General features: G+C 45.5%; 2 protein-coding genes across 4 annotated transcripts in view; both read left to right on the plus strand.

Annotated features, from left to right (window-relative positions):
* tesk1b (testis associated actin remodelling kinase 1b) overlaps positions 1–11,014 on the plus strand; it is a 35,021-nt gene extending 24,007 nt beyond the window's left edge. Inside the window, exons 9-11 of one of the 2 annotated variants that reach the window (XM_064343737.1) lie at positions 5,298–5,384; positions 5,846–5,963; positions 6,385–11,014. In XM_064343737.1, the coding sequence (XP_064199807.1) occupies positions 5,298–5,384; positions 5,846–5,963; positions 6,385–7,463 (1,284 nt within the window). In that variant the 3' untranslated portion in view covers positions 7,464–11,014. The remainder of the gene's footprint in view (positions 1–5,297; positions 5,385–5,845; positions 5,964–6,384) is intronic. The other variant, XM_064343738.1, reaches the window with a different exon arrangement.
* A 634-nt stretch (positions 11,015–11,648) lies between these two features.
* On the plus strand, positions 11,649–19,435 carry si:dkeyp-75h12.7 (uncharacterized). 2 transcript variants are annotated; one of them, XM_064343751.1, is made up of 8 exons: positions 11,649–11,923; positions 12,183–12,269; positions 12,434–12,554; positions 15,231–15,403; positions 15,844–16,025; positions 16,521–16,686; positions 17,147–17,271; positions 17,911–19,435. In XM_064343751.1, the coding sequence occupies exons 2-8, from the start codon at positions 12,209–12,211 to the stop codon at positions 18,436–18,438; spliced, it is 1,356 nt and encodes a 451-aa protein (XP_064199821.1). In that variant the 5' UTR covers positions 11,649–11,923; positions 12,183–12,208; the 3' UTR covers positions 18,439–19,435. The 2 variants fall into 2 exon arrangements, with proteins under 2 accessions (XP_064199821.1, XP_064199820.1); XM_064343750.1 differs by having other exon boundaries at positions 11,650–11,957.
* The last annotated feature ends 185 nt before the right edge of the window (positions 19,436–19,620 follow it).

A 19,620-nucleotide genomic window follows, 5' to 3' on the forward strand; every position in this document is an offset into this window, starting at 1 on the left:
TGCTGAGATGAACTGATCAGGTAAAACAACACTGTATTATTAGGTCAAAAATGCACTCACGGCTGGATACGCTTTTGCAGTTTAATCCCAATGGGTAATGCAGTATGAACTTTGTGCTGCTGTTTCTTTCACTATAATTGTTTGCATTTTAATGGAGCTGTGATGAGGCTCTACATGTAGGTTTGTCTGATTTAATGCGGGCTTAATGTGAACGTAAAGATAAGCTGGTGGGGGGGGGGGGGTCTTCATTTGGCTCAGCTTTTAGCTTTTGAAAAGGAGCTAGACAAGCATCTGACTTTCAGGTTCTGTACACTTAACCTTTTTTGTGAATGCGATGTGCTTTTTCCACGTCTCGTACGAGCTATGCAAGGAATTTCCTCATTCGGGGATAATAATAACAGGCCTGTTTACTCTGTTGCGTCACATTGACTAGCCGCGGTAAGACTACGATGAATTGTAAAAATTCCACCTTTCTAGTTCTCAAGCTTGATTTTTATATGCATATAAGGAGCCTGTGGTATGGAGGTGTGATTGTCAGTTATGAACTGCTGATCAAGCAAAGATTGTGCTTTATCAAGCAGATTACAATGTCCAGCACAGCTGAGACATTATGAAGTAGCTGTATAGTGTGTACTCTGCCCTCAATGCGCAAACTGCAGCCCAATGTGCTAAGTGAATAATTTTATGTTATAAGCTTCCTAGCTTACCGCTTGCAATGAATTATTTATGCGGCGTTGCTCTGATCGGTGGTGGTGTTGTCTGCTTTGACTGGCTCTTGTCTTAAACTGGGGTTTTGTTGCAGGTCTAGTTAAGGTGCACACTATTCTGCATAAATGGCTTAAGTGGGATCCATTTAAGGGAGGATTGCATTGTTTGATTTTAGGTAATCCTGTGAGCTCCTTACATACCTGTGTTTTAGATCAGGAGCAAAATGAAATGTATGAGACCAGATGAGTCCAGGGTGTCACTGGTCATTTAGAGAAAAAAATTAAGACATTTATCTTGCTTGCAGTGTTCAGCAAAATATAACTGAAAAGTCTGAGGTGTGCTAGAATTCAGAGTCGTGCAAAGAGCTCTCAAGAACAAACTAAAATGTACTGCACATTGTGAGGTAGCAATTTATTATAACTAGCTAGTTGCTACATCACGTTCACATTTGTTAAGAACATTTGTAAACCCTATATGGATAGACTGAGCAGTTCCGTTTATCTCTGCCAGTCTTATTGCTGAAATGTCTTCCTTTGTGTAATAATTAACAAAAATGACCTTCATGACATCTTCAACTATCTTATGGATCTATGCTATCTAGTTACACATCATATAGACATTTTCACTCTTTGATGATGGTTATCTCACCAAAAAAGTGCAGTGACCTCTTAACGTTGGCACTGCTCTGGAGCTCATTAATGATCAGTATCAAGCTTACCTTATGGGGACATTATCAATGCATTGCATTACAGTTTTGAATGAGCCATGGTTATGTGAGTGCCCTGTTGTGATGCTGAGCTTAATGTGTCTTATGGTGATATCAAGAGCCAGGTGAGCACAGCGTCCATTTTGGGACACTTCTATGACATCGGAAAGAAGCTGTGATGTCATAGAAGCCGTCAGAGCTCCTGCACATTGGTGTCCCCACGAGTAAAAGTGTGATGTGACAGAGTGTCCTTTAAACACCTGTGCTCTCAAGGGCAGATCTTCCACCTGCATTGGATTCCACCTGAAGTGGATGCCACCAGTCTGAGCCCGTCTGAGAACATTTAATTTGACTTCAAGATGACAGATGCCATGAATCAACAATGTATTAAAACCGTAGCCTTTCGTAATTGACCTGGTCATCGCTCCTCCCGTCCTCAATTCTTCTCTCTGCCTCTCCTCTCACAAACTCTCTGCCTTCCCTTCCATATAATAATTCCAGTGATGAAGGATTTCCTATCGCCATGACGCTACTGCCCCACCATTACACTCATTAATCGCTACTTGGAATGTTGCCAATTTAAAAATCTAGGCCTTTTTAGTTAACTAGTTGTACGTTTCTCTGGAAAGGGACACCAGCTAAATACCTAAAATGTAAATTAAAGAGAGGCAAATCCTGCAATGGGTTTACATTGGTTCTCAAGCTGTACAGTGAAGTGAGCCCTTAGTTATCTGACCATGCGATTCCGTGGCAGACATTGGCAGCGGCGTGAGGCGAGAGCTGATCCGTCAGGCCATAATGGCGGCTGTCGCGCATTGTCAGACCGCCCTCGGGGGGGCCTCTTTAGAGGGACGTAAGGTACACACAGCTGGGCTGTGCCTCCGGTCGTTGTAACGCGCGTTCTTTGTCTTCGCCGGCACCGTGTCGCTTATCATGCGGTGGCAGTGTGTTCAGCTCATAAAACGTCATCTGCGATTGAACTGATTTCACAATGGATCGTGTTTGCCGATTATAAATTGAAATGTCTGAGCCGGATCCGCTGCTGTTCCTTAAGCCCGGCGCTAGCGTGAGCTGGAAGGGTGCTTATCCTGCGTTCGGTGACCGAACGCACTTGTATGTTGCCTGACCCGAGGAGATGTCGGTTACTTTAACTGCTAGGACCTCCCAGTGGAACCAGAACCTTCAAGTGTTCCCCTAGCTCTCGTGTCCATGTGTTTGTATGATTCCGTGTTCCGCATGATCAGACGCCAGTATTCCAGAACCCCCCCCCCCCCCCCCCCACGCAATTCTGTTCTGCTTTGGTGTGGGTTTGTAGAGTCATAATCCTCCTCCCGCTCTGATTGGGGGAAAATGACCGGTTTGGATCGCTGGTTGGACCGAGGGGACGGCGGGCGGTGGGGAAGGGCGGTAGCGGTGATATACGGCGGTCATAAACCCGGAGCGCGGAAGGAAGGGGAGCGACCAGCGGTTCATCTGCCGCAGGAATGTAATGTGATCACCCAGGGGCCCCCAGTCCCTGACCGCCCCGTGTTTACTGATGGTTGCCGATGCTCGTATTTTAAAGCACGGGGACCTTTTCGCTGATTGCTGTGAAAGGTTTTCTGGCTCATGCCATGTAAATGATATGTTAATATGCCCCCGTTCGATACTCTGAAACGTTGGGAGTGGGCTTGTAATCCGTGTAAAACTGAAGCTCTTTTCTCTCGCAGGTTGATGGTGCTCGCGGGCGAAACGTGGTTGCTCTTCCGTTTTATTGCTGAGTAAATTATTCCGTCTGGGCACGGACCAGTTTATAAGTGCATAATTTACAATTCGGAGTGCGGATCTGGCTGTCCGCGGCTTTCTCTCCTCTCACGAGAGCGGAGTAAAAGTCTTCTGATCTCTCCATTAAGTGAAATTTTTCCGGGAGCCTTATCTGGGCTGTAAAGCAGTTTGGCTGTGCCATCACTGATATCAAGCAGAATGTGAGAACGCAAACGCACTGCGCATACCTGTGGGAATAGTTTATGAGGTCAGACTCACCCTGCTTTTCATCCCACATGCACTGAGACAGCCTGTGTGTGTGTGTGCGCGTGTGCGTGTTTGCATGTGCATGTGTTTGAGTGTGTGTGTGCCTGCAAGTTTGTCTGTATGTACATGCGTGCGTGTGTATGTGTGTGTATGTGTTTGTATATGTGTGTGCGTGTGCATGCGTGCGTGTGCGTGTGCATGCGTGTGTTTGTGTGTGTATGTGTGTGTGTGTGTGTGTGCGCCTGCCTGTTTGCCTGTATGTACGTGCATGCGTGTGTCCATCTTTCCCTGCAGATCTTTTTTAACCTGTCTGATTCTGCATAGAGCGTAGAACTCTCCCTGTTCCTTTTACATCTGATAACAGACTGCAGCAGTCTGAGATGGCTGTCGGATGCAGCTCTCGTTTCCATGCACACGCCATGCGCCAATGAGCGCGTTTGCAGCTGCAGCCCCCTGTGTGTCCTGCAGGGAAGCACAACAGCACCTGCTCTGGTTACTGGTGGTAATGCATCCTGAGATCTTTCGTTTTTCAACCAGAGGTGGAGGAGCTCTGTAACAAATGCCAAACCTGCTTCATGTATATTAAAGAGAAAGCAAGCAATGTCTAGAGCAGGCCGCTTTCATATGAAATGGTTTTTCCACGAAATGTGTTTATTGTCACATACGCGTTTGATCAGAACACTTTCATGCTAGGTACTGCTAATTGGCTCTCTTGTGAGATCTGGGGGGAAAATCTGACTGATTTCCATTCGAAGCAGAGTACTGCTTCCTCTGCATGATGCAGCAGTTGACAGGGACAGGAAGCCCAGCGGTTTGCTTCTCTCTTCCTCTGCCTTTCTCTGAAGCGAGAGCGCCGTCTTTCATTTTGTTCTGCTTTGCAGTGCGGCGTGTGTCAGAACAGGAACTGCAGTCCGATTGTGTTGACTGAAGAACCGACTAGAAGTGCTGAATGTAGTCAGCATTTTGTGCTGTGCATTTAGATTATATACACACAAAGGTGTAGGAAATGGCCATAGGATCAGCCCCACTCTGGACTATACACCCTTCCTGGTATTTGGGAAACTTCCCCAATGGCACTTACATTCGGTGCAGAGTGACCACCCTTTGTGTAGGTTCAGATCTTGCTGGGTAATTTTTTGGCTAGTGATGGGGGTATGCTGTAAAGAAGTTGGCTGCATTCCCACAAGAGGGATTGCTGACTGTGGCTTTCTCTCCCTCTCGTTGCTCTCTAGTGACCTTTGCTGGCAAACAGCTGAAATGGCACACTCCTCTGCGTGTGTTGCATTACTTACAGCCAAACCAGGTGAAAAGACAGTGGCGGCTAGTTAGTGCTAGCGGTCAGCCTCTGGGACTGCGCTGGATCTCATAGATGAGGAGGTGTCTTAGTATCATTGGGAGGGATACATTGGGAGCCTCTGAATTGCTGAAATCAACTTGAATCCAAACACTAGAGTCAGGATCCTACAACAGTGTTTCTGAATCCTAGTCGTACAGACTTCTGTATGTGATACTGATGTTTGTTCAGACATGCTGTTAGTTTTGATCAAGTTGATAACAGAATACTAGCCTAGATGCATCATCTGACTACAAATAATATTCTGGTGCTACCACACAGTTCTTACCCAGGTACCTGAAAAAAGAGAAAGAGCTGGTTTTACGAGGGTCAGTCCATTCACGTAAAATGGCTTCATTGTTTAAAAAAAAGTAATACATTTTCTGAAATAAATGTTTTTGGAGATGTGTTTCAGTGGACCTAATCTCAGAAGAGATTAGCTGTTATTTTGGCCTGTCCATTCAGGCTGGATGATGAAGGGTTGACTGTGTGGGTGTGTGACTGTAACCCCGGTACTGTGTGTGTTTTCTCCCACTGCAGGACTTCGGTTTAGACGTGCAGGCGTTCCAGCACATGATTGGCGACTGCCCCCCATCTTTCCTGGCCCTGGCTGTCACGTGCTGCAATGTGAGAAGCGCACAATCCTTGTTCACCTCAAGATAGGAGTACCCACACACCCCGCGCGCAGCACACGCGCACACACACCACACACACAACACACACACCAACGTGCAGCACACACACACACACACCACACCACACGCACACACACACACACGCATGCACACACACACACACACACGCAACACACCCCAACACGCACACACACCACCACACGCGCAGCGCACACACACACACCGCACACAACACGCCACACACACCGCAACACACCCGCGTCCCAGGCGCACGCACACACGCATGCACGCACACAACACATGCTCACAACGCACACATATGTATACACATAGGCGCTCACACATGCGCGCAGTCATCGCATATGTTCACATACGCACACACGTACACGTGCACACACTCACACACACAAACCTTATCGCTCTCTCACTCCATCGCTCTCTCCTCTCATTCAGATGTGTGCAGAGCAGCGGCCATCTTTCGCGGAGATCGTGATAGAACTGGAGAAGAAAGAGAGGGAGCGAGAGAGGGAGGAGAAGAAGGAACTTGTCACTCAGGGCGAATCAGGTACAGGTGAGCGACAGAGCCTGAGGAAAGGATCTCAGTCATCACCCGTTAGGGAGCCACTCAGATTAGCACACATCTCACTGGTGCAGGGTGTCAGGCCAGAACACACTCTGTGTAGAGCTCAGCTTAGGGGTCAGGAGCTGGACACATCCTGATAGGACTCAGCTGTGCTCCTGATTTTCTAGCCTACAGAGAATCCAGTCTTTGGTGCATTGTGTCCAATAACTGTTCTGTGTGTGTGTGTACGCATGTATGTGCGCGAGTGCCGTGTGTGCAAGTGCGTTTTGTGTGCATGTGTGTGTCTGTCTGTCTGTGCCTGTGTCTGTGTGTGGATGCATGTGCATGTGTGTGCGCCTGTGTGTGTGTTTCTTCAGTTATCCAGTAACAGTCTCCTCACTCGTCATCTCACTCACCTGTCTTTTTGCAGAGCCTGTTGCCCTTGGCGACAGCCCTCACCGAAGGAGGTCCCTGTGCCTCCCTGGAGACCAGCGCCTGTCCCGGAGCAAGTCGGACATGCTGCCCCCTTCCACGCCGCCCCTGCTGGGGACCCCTGCCCGGGTGAACCCCTTCTCCCTGCGGGACGATCTGAACGGCGGCAAGATCAAGCTCTTTGATACGCCCAGCAAGTCGGTCATCTCCCTGACCTTTACCCTTCCCCAGCCCCACGACCCCTGCGCCTCCCCCTCGAAGAGCGAGCCCCCCCGGGGGGTGCACCGCCGCTGCCAGTCCCTGCCCTGCACCCCTGAACTGAGCCGCATCCCCATACTTTCGGTGGCCCTCAGGGGCGACGAGACCCAGGGGCCCATGGGCACCTTGGCGGACATGGACTCCGATAGCGTGGAGGAGGAGTATGAGGAGAGGGGGGAGGCGCAGGAGGAGGTGCATAAGGAGTCAACGGAGGCCCTGGATCTACCAGGCGATGACTCGGGGCTTCCCCTGGACCTGGAGATGGTGTCCTTGGAGCGGCTGGAGGAGGAGGAAGAGGAGGTGGAGAGGGAGAGCGTGTGTCTAGTCGAGCCCATGGACTGCACCTGCTCCCCCGACACACTAGATGGTGCCATCTCAGCTCCATCAAAACCCCGCCTTGCCTCTACCTCCACCCTGCCCAATGGCTGGGGTCCGCCCAACTCCAACGGCCCGCCCTCCCTCCCGCCGCTGCCCCACCTGGACAACAACAACAGCACGGTGGTGGTCAGCCGTCCCCTAGCCTGGGGGGGCAACGGGTACCATGCCCCTCCCGGGTCCCCCGCTCCCTTCCCGCTGCCCAACTCCAGCAGCGCCGCCCTGGAGCAGGACGAGGTCATTTCCTGTCCCGGCTGCTGCCTGGCGGGGCTGAGCTTCCCGTCAGTGTGTCTACGGGGACCCCCCCGCAGGAACCCCCACCACCCCTACAAGAACCTGAACGGGGATGCGACGCGGGGGCTGCTCTGCCGTGGTACCAAGAGCCTGGTCCCGCCCCCAACTCCCCCCGAGCCCGGCCTGTCCCTCCCTGAGGCTCAGACATAGAGGGCGCCCTCTGCTGGACAGACCCTCTCATAGCACTACTGTCAGTCTAACTGTAAATACAATGTAATTACCTGCTTCCTATCCCTACTGCCGTGCAGCAAAAAATGGGGAGTATTAAAAGTGGGTTGGGTATATTATTATTATTATTATTATTGTTATTATTATTATTATTATTAATAATAATAAATGAGTTAACTGTTTTCCCCTTTGGTATCACAGAAGAAAAAGTTAAATGAAAGAAGTGTGCAGTTCTAATATTCTATTGTGGTTTTATCACTTAAATAAATAAAGTGATTTGCGAATACTGTATTTTCTACATCTTTTACTGTAACACGCTGCACTTATTGAACAGTATCATCTGATCTTTTTCAGATTTTCTCTGGCTTACTAGTTTGTTGCTAAGTTCTCCGGTAAAACCCACTACCAATGTAAGAAGTGCACACGTAACCTTGATAATCTAAATACTGAGTCTTAAACTTGTGACATATTCCTTTATGGGGGGAGCAGTACTTGCAAAAGCAATGTTAGTTTACCAATTGTCTAGTTTACCCTTGTACCAATCCAGAAATGCAGACTCTGAAAAGCTAACAAACTATATCTACTAACTTTAGACATGTCTCTGCAGTAGCTAGGTCAGCTAGCTGGCGAATTATTTCATACATTACCAAAAGAGGGGAGGAAATGGCTGAAGAACAGTTGCTGGACAGCTTGTTTGGAGAATGTGTTTCTCATTTTAGAAATGAAATATTACCCTCTCCCAGTGTGCAGAGGACAAGATGAACTACTAGAGCTGGGCACATTGAAAAGTGAAAGATAATTTTAAGAAATGTGAATTTAATATTATTTACTAGGCTGTACAGGTCGCCTCAGCTATGTAGCTGTGGTAATGGTCCCAAAGGTGATATTGAGTTGTTTTCTGTGATGACTTTCCACAGTATCATTAATGGAAAGTGTTTTTTTAGATTATACTAGGGGTTTGTGATACCAAACAAGGGGATATTAATTTGGTTCATCTGTATTACAATCATTATCATCATCATTATTATTGTTGTTAATATTAGTGACACTACCTTTTTGACTGTGTGGGTCAGATCTGATGTTTGTCTTTAACGTACATGTGGTGCTATGGTGATGTGGTGCTCACATTGAGGGCAGTGTGCTTGGCTGTATGTGAGGTGTGTGCGTGCGTGTGTTCACGTATGTCTGTGCCAGTGTGTGCACGCATGTGTGCCTATGTTTGTGTGTGTGTGTGTGTGTGTGTGTGTGTGTGTGCGCGTGCGTGCACGTGCATGTGTTTGTCTGTCTGTCTTTCTGTGTGTGTATGCAGGTGCTTGCATGCGTGTGTGTGCGTGCGTGCAAGCGCACGTGTTATGATCTCCGTGTTGCTCCTATCCCTGATCTCTCTTGCTCTGATGGGAGTCAGTGAGCACCTCCCATTTGAAGGTGATGAAGGCCAGCCGGGATGGAGGAGGCATAAACCCTGCTCATTTCCTGCTAGCTGCTCCTCCTGGCGAGGACTCGCCTGTGACTCACACTGATCTGAGATCAGCCCTGCTGAAGGGAGCAGCTTATGTGCAGCGTCACTGCGCCTGCCTTCTGAAACATATTCAATGAACTGCCCTAAGTGATCATTTTCAATTTAACAGAATTAAAAATGGTATTTTTATAAAGATTGTTTTACAATGCCTTCTGCATAATAATAACAACATTATGATTATTATGATTATTAATAATAATAATAATAATAATAATAATAATAATAATAATAATAATAAATTAATAGAACAGGTGCTCTCCCAGCCTACAGTGGTATTTATCATCTTTTCTGCTCCTTGTGGGTTCATGCATGCATGTGTATGTCTTCCTGTGCATCTATTCAGTTCTGTGAATGAGATATCAATCCCAGTTTGGTTTATGCATTTTCTCCAGATCCCCACTAGCTGCTCGTGTAGAGTGTAAGTTTGAGTGTCTGTGTGCGTGTATGTGGGTGGGTGTGAGTGTCTGTGCTGTATGTTTGTGTGAGTGTCTGTGTGCGTGTGTGAATGTTTGTGTGTGTGTGTGTGTGTTACTCGTGATGGCAGTCTGTGTTGTTTCATGCGTACTGCGTACTTAGAAAATGGGGGGGCGAGGTGACATTGAGTCTTTTCTATGTTCTGTGTTATCTTTCAGACAATATGTATGATATAAGGAAATGGAAAGTGAAATGTATATTTTGTTACTAGAATTTTTATTCTCCATGGACTGATTACTGTACAGAGTTTTTAAGATTTTGCTTGATGCTTTTAATGCCCTTGGAAACTTGTCATCTGTCCAAAAGTGTGTTTGTCTCCCCCTGGTGGAAGGAGGACCCTGGTTGATGAGGCCTGGCTGCTTTTGTGTGGTTTTCTGTGTCTGGTAGTCATGGTATATCTGAAATGCTAAAGGATTTGGCAAATTATATACCTATGCATGTGGGGGATAATATTCAGAGCAATCAAAATCTATTTATGGGAAACTTGTATATGCATAAATATATACTAGTGCATGAACTTTACAAACCTCTGCATCAAACTCATTCCCATCTTGGTTTGTTATTAGACGACACCATCTTTTTTAATGCCCATGCCAAGTTCTGCACATTGAACAACATACAAACGTGATTGGTTCAGAAATCTCCCACCAAAGGCATTGCTGCTGTCCAGTGTGTTATGGACAAGCTTGATCTTTGCATTTTGATGTGGATAAAATGAACATAGAAAACCTGTTCCCTAGACATGCACACAGTAGGTAAATGAATTAAAAATGAATTCCCAGATGTCAGTTTTGTAAGGTTTAATCTGCTCGGAATTCTACCATCCAGGCCCTGGCTGTGTGTCTGTCACTAAATATACAACGTTGCACGTTCTGATGTTACTGGACTGGGCCACTGAACCTTCTGCTTCACTGGCCAGTGACATGCCAGATTTGCAGACTCTACCACCTAGATAACTCAACTGCATCCCTAAACATCTTGCATCACTGAGTAGACTGCACCGCAAAATATGGCAGTTTAGCAGGCTGTACCCTTAAAAGTCCCACATTGCCTGGACTTGACCCGTAAGTAATGTCCTACATTAACTGGACTGGACCGTACCCCCCGACCCCCTAAATATGCCACCCACCCACTTATTCTGGCTGTCCTGTATCCTAAATGTACTTAAAACCCCAACATTTCCTACGTTTGCGGAATCCGCAAAATGGTGTCTCTCTCTCCCCCATTCTATCCCCCTGGTCGTTCCCCTCCATGTGGTATGACACGGAATGCTGCTGCTGAGTTTGTTAAAAGGCTCCGCTGCTGATCAGGCATGGCTCTCTCCCATTGGTGCTCTGGTCTGAGGAAGCTCAGTGCGACCGATTCACACGGCCTGAAGCCTGTCACTGCCAGAGACCTCCCTGCCCTCTCCTCCAGCACTTGCTGTGTTAGCATTGGAAACAAATGGCAAAGACCAGCCGCAATGAAGCTGTGCGCTCACGTTCATGTTATTTAAAGGAAATCTGAAATAAAATGAGGGAAATAAAACATTGAATGTAAACGGCCTCTGTGTGATTGATTCTTACGGACGGGTTCACTGCCACACCTCCAGTTAGACACACTTCTGATATTCACAGATGGGTAAATCAGTTCAAGGTAGGTAGCTAGAGGCATTCGTTTTTCATGTTGCTCTAATAGGACGTCCATCCTTTGCTTCAGCAGAGATACTCTTATGCCTGAGAGCTTTTGAGATCTGTCATTATCCCTTTGTGGACCGAGAGACAGTACAAGATATGCATCTTCAGCTGATCCCATTTTTTAAAATAAAAAAAGTAATTTTTGAAATTTCAATTAAATTATTTTCAAATTGCCCTCCCTGTTTGGTAAAGGAGGGCAAAGGATCGCTGTCCCATCCTGTCTAGTTAGAAATTTTGAGGAATCTTTCCACTGTAGTTTAAATAATTTCACACTCAGATGTTTTTTTGAACTTACCTGCAAGTGCTATTACCCGATTATCAATGAAAAATGATAAAGGGAGAAACAAAGGGACAGGAATGTTTCAGCGTGTTGATGGTTTGTTTCATCTCCTTGGAAAATGTATGTTTGCTCATTAGTCCAATAGAGGGCAATGTGGTGTCTGCAGTAACAGAATCTCGCTTGCTCTTTCTCTCTCTCTCTCTCTCGCTCTCTCTCTCTGTCTCTCTCTATCTCTCGCTCTCTCTCTCTCTCTCTCTCACATGCACAGACACATACCCCCTATTATCTGATACTCTGTTATGGGATGCTTTCCGTTTCATTTCTCTCCTTTTTCAGGCTCACAGTGCAGTGAACCCTGCTCCCACCAAAGTTTCTGATTCTTACGCACTCTGTCACACTCCCTCAGGTTTCCTGCCATATAGTTTCCTCCTCTTTAAACTCTGTCAGTCTTCTCTTATCTCACAGTCTGCCTGTCCACGGATAACATCCACAGGTTAGCAGACGACTTTATTTCTCTCGTTTAATTGGTAAGTGCATTAGATGGAGAATATTTTTAACATTATTTATTCTTATGTTACGCTCTTAATTAACTTCCTCAGTATGAAAAAGCACTCAAATTTGTGTGCACATGTACAGAATTATTGGGGTATTTCATGGATAATTCATAGATAATACTGTATTATTGTATTCTCATGTGAAAAAAAGTATATGAAATATTAACCCTGGATTTGTGATTTCTGTCTCTTTTACAGCAACAGCAGTGCGGTGTGGTGGAATAATGAACTGTTTCCTATGGCACTTTGCTGTGGTTGGCGCCTGTGTTACTCTGGTCACCTCAGGTGAGTTAACGAGCACCACCTGCCCGTGCTGTGTAACTTCTCCCTTCGTTCATGAATGACTTCAAATTTTATATTGTTATTGTGTAGTTTGTGTGGTCGCGTGGCTGTGAATTCACTGAGCATGAAGCGAGCCTTGCAGTGGACTTCATTTTGTGTTATTTCAGGATCCAAGGTGCTTCAGTGTAACATAACAGTGACATGGAGGGATCTGAGAGGCTTACTGCAGTGGGACTGTCCTGTTCACAAGCCTAATACAGCCTATACTGTTCAGAATAAAACACAAGGGTGAGTAAGAGTGTAAGTGGGCATGTGTGTGTGTGTGCGTGTGTGTTTGCAAACATAAATACTTTATGAACACACAAAACCATAGCTGTGCATAGCTAGAAAGCTCCCAAGGAAAGAAGGTTAGTGCAAATGTATTGTCCTCTGGGAAAGTTGAGAGGGCTTATGGACATTTACACAAATACAGTATCTTAAAAATAATAAACTATCTTATTCTGCCTTTATATGTGTGTATTAATACATTCAAAGTAAATTAATTAATTTATTAAGATGTAAGATCACAATTATGTGATCAGGATTTTCTTAACTGAACATTCTAATCCTGATGTAACAGTGACTACTGGTAAATGAAAGCAATGGAGTTCTAGACACTTAGAATTTTGAAAAACATGCCAAAAAAATCTGCTTGGCCATAGGTCTAAGGAGGAGTGAGGGGAGGCACAGGCCGGAACATGTTGGATATTATCCTGGTTTCCACTAAAGGCTGGCAGAGAATAGGAAACTGAAACCATGAATTAGCTTTTGATTTTGAATATTTGACCTTACTTGTCATGGTTTTTCATCAGGTTGATCCGTAGTAATGTCAACTTTTGAATCAGTTGTGGAGTTAAATTACTTTGTTTTATTTCACTTATAGCAATTCAATGAGAGATCTGAGATCAGCCAAATTCATAACAGCATTTTTCTTTCTAATCAAAAAATTTCACGTGACATTGTAATGAGAGCTAACACTCACATTAGACATAATTAGCGTAAACGGCTATTAGCTGCAGTTGGATAAGATTTAAATTACGCACATTAGGTCAAGTTAAGGAGAATTTAAAAGTCTATGATTCTTCTAGTTTAAGTCCATTATCTTTTCTGTTAGCCTGTAGTGTTTCTGCACTACTTCTTCAGCCTATGTCATCTACATTTTTAATTCATATATATATATTTAGTTAATGGAAAACAAAAAAACTAAGATAAAATATTTAAATGACATTAATACCAACTACATCAGAACAATTTGAGGAAGACAAAGAGATGCAGGGAATAATAAAGACAAATACAAAACTATGACGTAGTTACATAGACAAGGAGGTGTTTTTAAAGCTGTGTGAGACAGGTACAATTTTGAGGTGGTTAGGCAGATTATTCTAGTAGGATAGTCCTTGGTACCAAACTGAGAGTTGATCTTTTGTTGTTCTAAAATAAGTACTGTGGAGCTCAGATGAAATTCTAGTAGGATAACTATGTGCTTGACTATTGGGCAAAAACAGATTATGGAAACTGGTAGGAAGGAGATTCATTTTATATTGAAAATCAAATGGCCAGATCTGGATTACATTTATGCCATAGGTATTGAGGACCATTTGAGGTTGTCTGAGTATGGACTTGTGGATACTAGCCCATACAATGCTGAAATATGAGAAAAATGGGTATAACATGGTATAGAACAGAGAAGTGAGAATTGTCCCTGGTAAAATATATCTGATTTTGCTGATGACACCAGTATTTTAGCAGCTTTGTTGGTAATATAGGATATTTGTCTTTTCCAGTTTAGTTTTTTGTCAATCAGCACACCAAAATAGACTGAGAACAGCAGATACGAGGAGAGAGAGAGAGAGGCAATCAGAGAGAGGCATGGCTTCAGACCACCGCAACCGGTTCACCGTACAATCATCTGTAATCGATAAATTAAGTGCCAAGTACCAGAAAATACCAGCACCACCCTGCAGCTTACCAGAACCAGTGTTTCAGACTTCTGCTATAACTAGTTATTCATTTTCTGTTCAATAAAAAAACCTGTGTCGATTCCCTCTGATACTGTACCACAGCCATTCAGAAACTTTGTTGGGAGCATGGTTCACTGCTCTATGAACTGGAAAGAGGGAGAGAAATGAAACAGAAAGCTTCCCATATCATTGTGTCTGAGAATAGGGGGGATGTGTGTGTCCGTGAGAGAGAGCGAGAGCAAAAGAGAGAGAGAGCGAAAGAGAGAGAGCGAGTGAGAAAGAGAGATGAATGTGAGTGTATGAGAGAGCGAATGAAGGCATTAGAGAGGGACGAGAGAAAGAAAAACAGCTGGAGGAGAGATTGAGATATGAACGTTTGTGGTTTTTGCAGAAACCTCAGAAAGATGCAATCATTGTGATGAATCACTGATGATTAATCCAGACCTCTCATTTCAGTTTTTTCCACCCTGGCAACTCCAACATAACATTTACCTTTCTCTTATTTAAAAAGGGTTGATGCCAAATGTCTCCAGCACTGTGGAGCGTGACCTTTTGGCATGTTCTTTGCTTCAGTGGTCATTTTGCACTTCAGCTCTCAATCAACAGTTTGACGACAAGCAACTGCAGATAATGGATCTTTCACCTGTCATCACAGAACATGACTATTACTGAGATACCACCAAACAAACAAGTATAGCTCATGCACATGCTGTAGCTTGCCAATATTGGTACTGGTGAACTGAAGCACTTTGCTCATAAATTACGTTTTATATAAAGGTCTGCCAGTTAGAGAACTGTGGTGGGGCCTGCCTCCACCTACTTTGTCAACAGCCGCTCCTGGGTCTTATTTTGCAGCTTTAGACGCCTGAACTGTTCATGGCAAACACAAAGTGAAAATGTTCTGGTTGTTCACACCGTGGTTACATCAGAACCGCAAATGTCAGACTATTTTTATTTCCCCCAGAGCCAGTCAGTGGGAGGCGGTGAAAGGGTGTGAGAGGGTGATGTCCAGAAGCTGTGACGTTTCCCGGGTCTTCGCAGAGTATAACCTATATAACTGGGTACGGCTGGGACAAGAGGTTACCCCGGGGTCTGTGCTGTGGTCCGAGCCCAAGATGTCCGACCCCTTAGGAGATAGTGAGTGTCCCTCTGCCATTTCTGTCTGTCTGGACTTCTAATCGCTATAGAATAGAAACTTCACTGTCTACGCAATGGACCTTTGGCCTCACAGTGACATTAAAAAACAGGCAACATTTGTAAATGGACAGATGCCATTCCATTGTCAGGATTGTTTTTTCAACTGTGTCTCAACAAAGTTAAAGTGTAATGAATAAAATTAAAACATGGCCTATTATGCATTTAATATGCTGATTGCGCTTTGAATAAAACATTTACAAAAACGTATTCGAGTAGCATCCTAATATACTCTATCTTCCCTGAGTGTCCTTTTCTCTTATTGAGTCTTTCATTTCCAGGTGTAGTTGTATGAATATTTCTTTTTATCATTACTGTACGTGTAACTTATCTTATCCTTCACCATCTCTCTGGACCTTGGCTCCCTCCCCCCCACCCCCCAGCGGACTACAGCCCCCCCAGCCTTTCTCTCTCTCTGCAGGGCTCCAATCTGACAGTGAGCGTCACCATGGTGTGTTCGCCCCTCTGGGCCTGCCCCCCCAGAGACTGCTGCCCGCTCTCTAAGCTTGTGGACCTTTGCATCTCCATCACAGTGTACAGTGAGACCCGCCCCTTATGGCGCCAGGTACCGCCCCCAATTCTCAGATATCCCGTACATCCCCACGCTTCGTTATGCCGTCTGTTCACCTTCACGCACAACCTGTTTTATCCATTTCTCCATGTCCCCCCCCCTTTCATACAGATCTGCTGTTCTCTCCAGTTCTGCTCCTTAGACTCTGTACCGATACTCCCCTGCACCTCCCCTCCCCTTTGAATGTTCATCCTTTTTTCTACACTCTATTTATATTATATTTATTCATATAGTGCTTTTCATATATAGTACTAATGCAGTGCTCAAAGTGCTTACTAAGAATAGCAAATGAAACAGTAATCCTAATACAACAGGTACTGTGAAAAGGAAATGCATTATTGATTGACCAGGCATTTGGTTAGTCTTAAAAATAAATGTCAATAAAAATATGAAAATGTGCCTTGTGGTCTCTCTCTTCATAATCCTTTTGTAATTTTGCTTTCTTTTTCTGTACCCCTCCTACTTCCATTTGACCACCCCCTCTTTCAGACCCACCAGAAGTGTAGTAAAGAGGAGAAGGTGAGCTATGTGTTCATGGGACTGGCTCAGGGTCAGAGGCACTGCGTTGTGGCGAACTTCACCTCCAGCCCCGCCTCCAGCCCCGCCTCCAGCCCCGCCTCGTTTCCACAGTGCGTCGACTTGCCCAAGAAGACTGGTGAGAGCCTGTAGACTCTCCTCTGTCATAAGGGAGAGGAGCACAAGAGCGACCGCCCCTAAGAGGACTTTAATATTTCTGCTGATTTACTCAGTGATGAGGCTTAAATTGAAAAAAAGTAAAAAGACTTATTACACCGAAAAAGGCTTTAAAATACTGACCTCAGGCAGTCTGAAGTGCAGTAATTATAGGTAGGTAAATGTGAGTGCAATAGTTTTAAAACAGAATGACTTAATGGCAGCAGAGCCTACTGATGTGTGTGTGTGTGTGTGTGTGTGTGTGCGCGTGTGTGCGCGTGTGCCTGTGTGTGTGTATGTGTGTGTATGTGTGTGTGTGTGTGTGTGTGTGTGTGTGTGCATGTGCGCGCGCGCGTGTGTGTATGTATATGTGTGTGTGTGTGTGTGCGCGTGTGTGTGCATGTGTGTGTGTGTGTGTACATGCATGTCTGTCTGTTTCACAGTTGCTGAGTTTCAGAAGCTGTGGCTTTTCGGAGCGGTGTTCTTCATGCTCTTTATTATCGTCCCTGCCATCTACTACCTCAAACAACGATGGCCATCAGCAAAGCCTCACCTCCCCAGAGCACTGGTACACCACACTGCCCCCCCCCCCCCCCACACACACACCTAACTCGTCAATCTAATCGCCTATAATAACCTTAAAGTTCTGCCCTCTATATTGCAAGTTCTGACACAAAATGGCTGTCATACTGAAATCTACACTTCCAAGATTATATAAATGCAGTGTTCTAATACTGAAAGTAAAAAAGCAGTTAACTGCTTAATTACTTTAGCCTCATTAAACTATATAGTAATTGCTCCTCACCTTTGTCTTGAAAAAGGTCGCAGATTGCAACAATAAAATTACAGATTACAACAATAAAATTATCTAATCCAGTTTAACAGTCCCAAAATGAAAAGGTGATAAGTAGTAAGAAAGTAAGCAGGAATGCTGTACATATTAAATGTTTCTGAAAAGAGGAATGGCAAATAACACACTGTGCTTGATTTAAACTGAGTGATGAAGTCTGTGATTATTTGTGATGTTGTCTTCGCCTCTTATCCATGTACTTATTGTGTTTCCTGATATGTGTATATGTACTGAATTATAATAATAATTACGATGTTGTATGTCTTAGTTATATAATATATTATTGTTTAATGTGTTTATTTAACAATTTTTTGTTGTTGCACTGTATCATATTGTGAATACTACTGTACTATGTAGGAGTCTCTGCAGAATGGGGAGTCAATGGAACTGGGGCTCCCCCATAAGGACTTTCAGGAAGAACTTGGGGGGGACCACATCTCCATCCTGTCCCGGTCCCCATCGGGGTCTTGTGGTGTCCTCACCTTGCTAACTCCTCCGGAGGCCCAGACCGACTGCCCCAGCCAGGGGGACGGGTATTACAGCAACCCCTTACTCATGGACATAGGGTCAGGCCAGGCAGCCTGGGACAGTGGGGGGACGGGAGGTGACCTGGAAATCAATGACGTCACCCTCCTGCTCCAGTGCGTTGTGGCGCCTAGTCTGTCCCAGGACTTCTGGGGATTACCCCCACAGACACACACAGGGCCTGGAGGGAAGGTTCCAGGCCCTCCAAAATTGCCTTCCCCGGATAACGTACAGGGGTGTGGGGTGGCTCAGGACGTCCCGCTGTGTTCAGTGAGGTTGGAGGCCTGTGAGGAGGAGAAACTGGAGGACGCAGGGTGGTTTGACCTAAAGATTCCCTCTCCTGCGGGTAGCCAATATTGACCACATCCAGCGATGGTGAAACTGCCCAGGTCCCCACAGACTCTGCCGTCTTGAACCCCGCAATGTGTGCAAGGGGTGTGAAAGCGGTACCCGCCTTCAAAAGGAAGGGATCTCCTCCAGAAAGCACATTCACTGTCAGTCACCACAACTGCAACAGAAGAGGTTCTGGGTCTGTTCGTTGAAACTGGCACACCAAGGCCACTGGGTACACCATTAAAAAGTCACAACCTGAAGGAAAATGACCTAATTGTCCAGACTTCACGCTTCACAGCCAGGACTGCCCTCCCCCAAATTCTGCCTTGTAATGGACCTGTCCCTCCACAAAATCAGAAAACAGTGTTCCCGTCTTTTCGCAAACCTCTGCTTTGCGACAGAAACGGCATGGAAGACCCCGGAATAGCTGGAGCGCCGCTGTCTGAGCGAGCGGCCTTTGGAAGGGCTTCACTGGCAGCTCAGAGATTTAGGTGGAAAATTGAAGTAGTGGTATGACATCATTACCCGAGGGGGGGGGGGATGGCGTGCTTGGTGCTGAGTGATCAGCGCTCGAGTTCTCCCCCATAGCCATCGCTCTAGCGCTGCTGTCCGCGTGTCACGCCTCATCTCGCCGGGTGCCCGCCCCGCAGGAGGTTATATTGCTCCTGCTCCTGCCTGGCGCAGCTGCTGTTCTGCTTTCGCCGCCACATAAAACACCAAACCACAGCCGTGAGCGATGGATGAGACGGAAACGGTGAGACAGACCGTCGGTATGACTCCAGGAACTGGAATACGAAAATGTCGTTGACGTTCGCTCGCAATTATTATTTGCGACGTAAGGTGGGCATTTGTACACGGGCCATGGTACCAACGTATTTCCAGCACAGGGGACTTCCGTCGAATGTCTAATGGCAGAAAGAAGACTTTGTCTGACAGGAACATTAACTGACCCTAAAAGGGTCCAGGTTTTCACCTCCAGTTTTACCGTTTTTGCTGTACTTGCAATAAATTACTCTGAAAACAATTATTGTTTACTTTAACCCAGAGACGATAGAAAAAAAGACACTGTGGCTAAAGAATAACTGACTTGCACGGTGTTTGTGCTGTATGTGGTTTTGTAGAGCGTTGGAGCGGTTTTTATGAGCTTTAGCCTAATGATGTTTTTTAAAGCCTGTGGTGCTCTTTGGCAGACTAAATGATTGCTAATGA

The sequence above is a fragment of the Anguilla rostrata genome, chromosome 7 (assembly GCF_018555375.3).
Source record: "Anguilla rostrata isolate EN2019 chromosome 7, ASM1855537v3, whole genome shotgun sequence".
Lineage (NCBI taxonomy): Eukaryota > Metazoa > Chordata > Actinopteri > Anguilliformes > Anguillidae > Anguilla > Anguilla rostrata.

What these genes read in the sequence shown, in the direction of transcription:
- si:dkeyp-75h12.7 (XM_064343751.1), top strand. Translation starts at nt 12,209, where the DNA reads ATGAACTGTTTCCTATGGCACTTTGCTGTGGTTGGCGCCTGTGTTACT. An exon ending in TGTTACTCTGGTCACCTCAG is followed by an intron (nt 12,270 to 12,433) that starts GTGAGTTAACGA and finishes GTGTTATTTCAG; the next exon opens with GATCCAAGGTGCTTCAGTGT. An exon ending in CGACTTGCCCAAGAAGACTG is followed by an intron (nt 16,687 to 17,146) that starts GTGAGAGCCTGT and finishes TCTGTTTCACAG; the next exon opens with TTGCTGAGTTTCAGAAGCTG.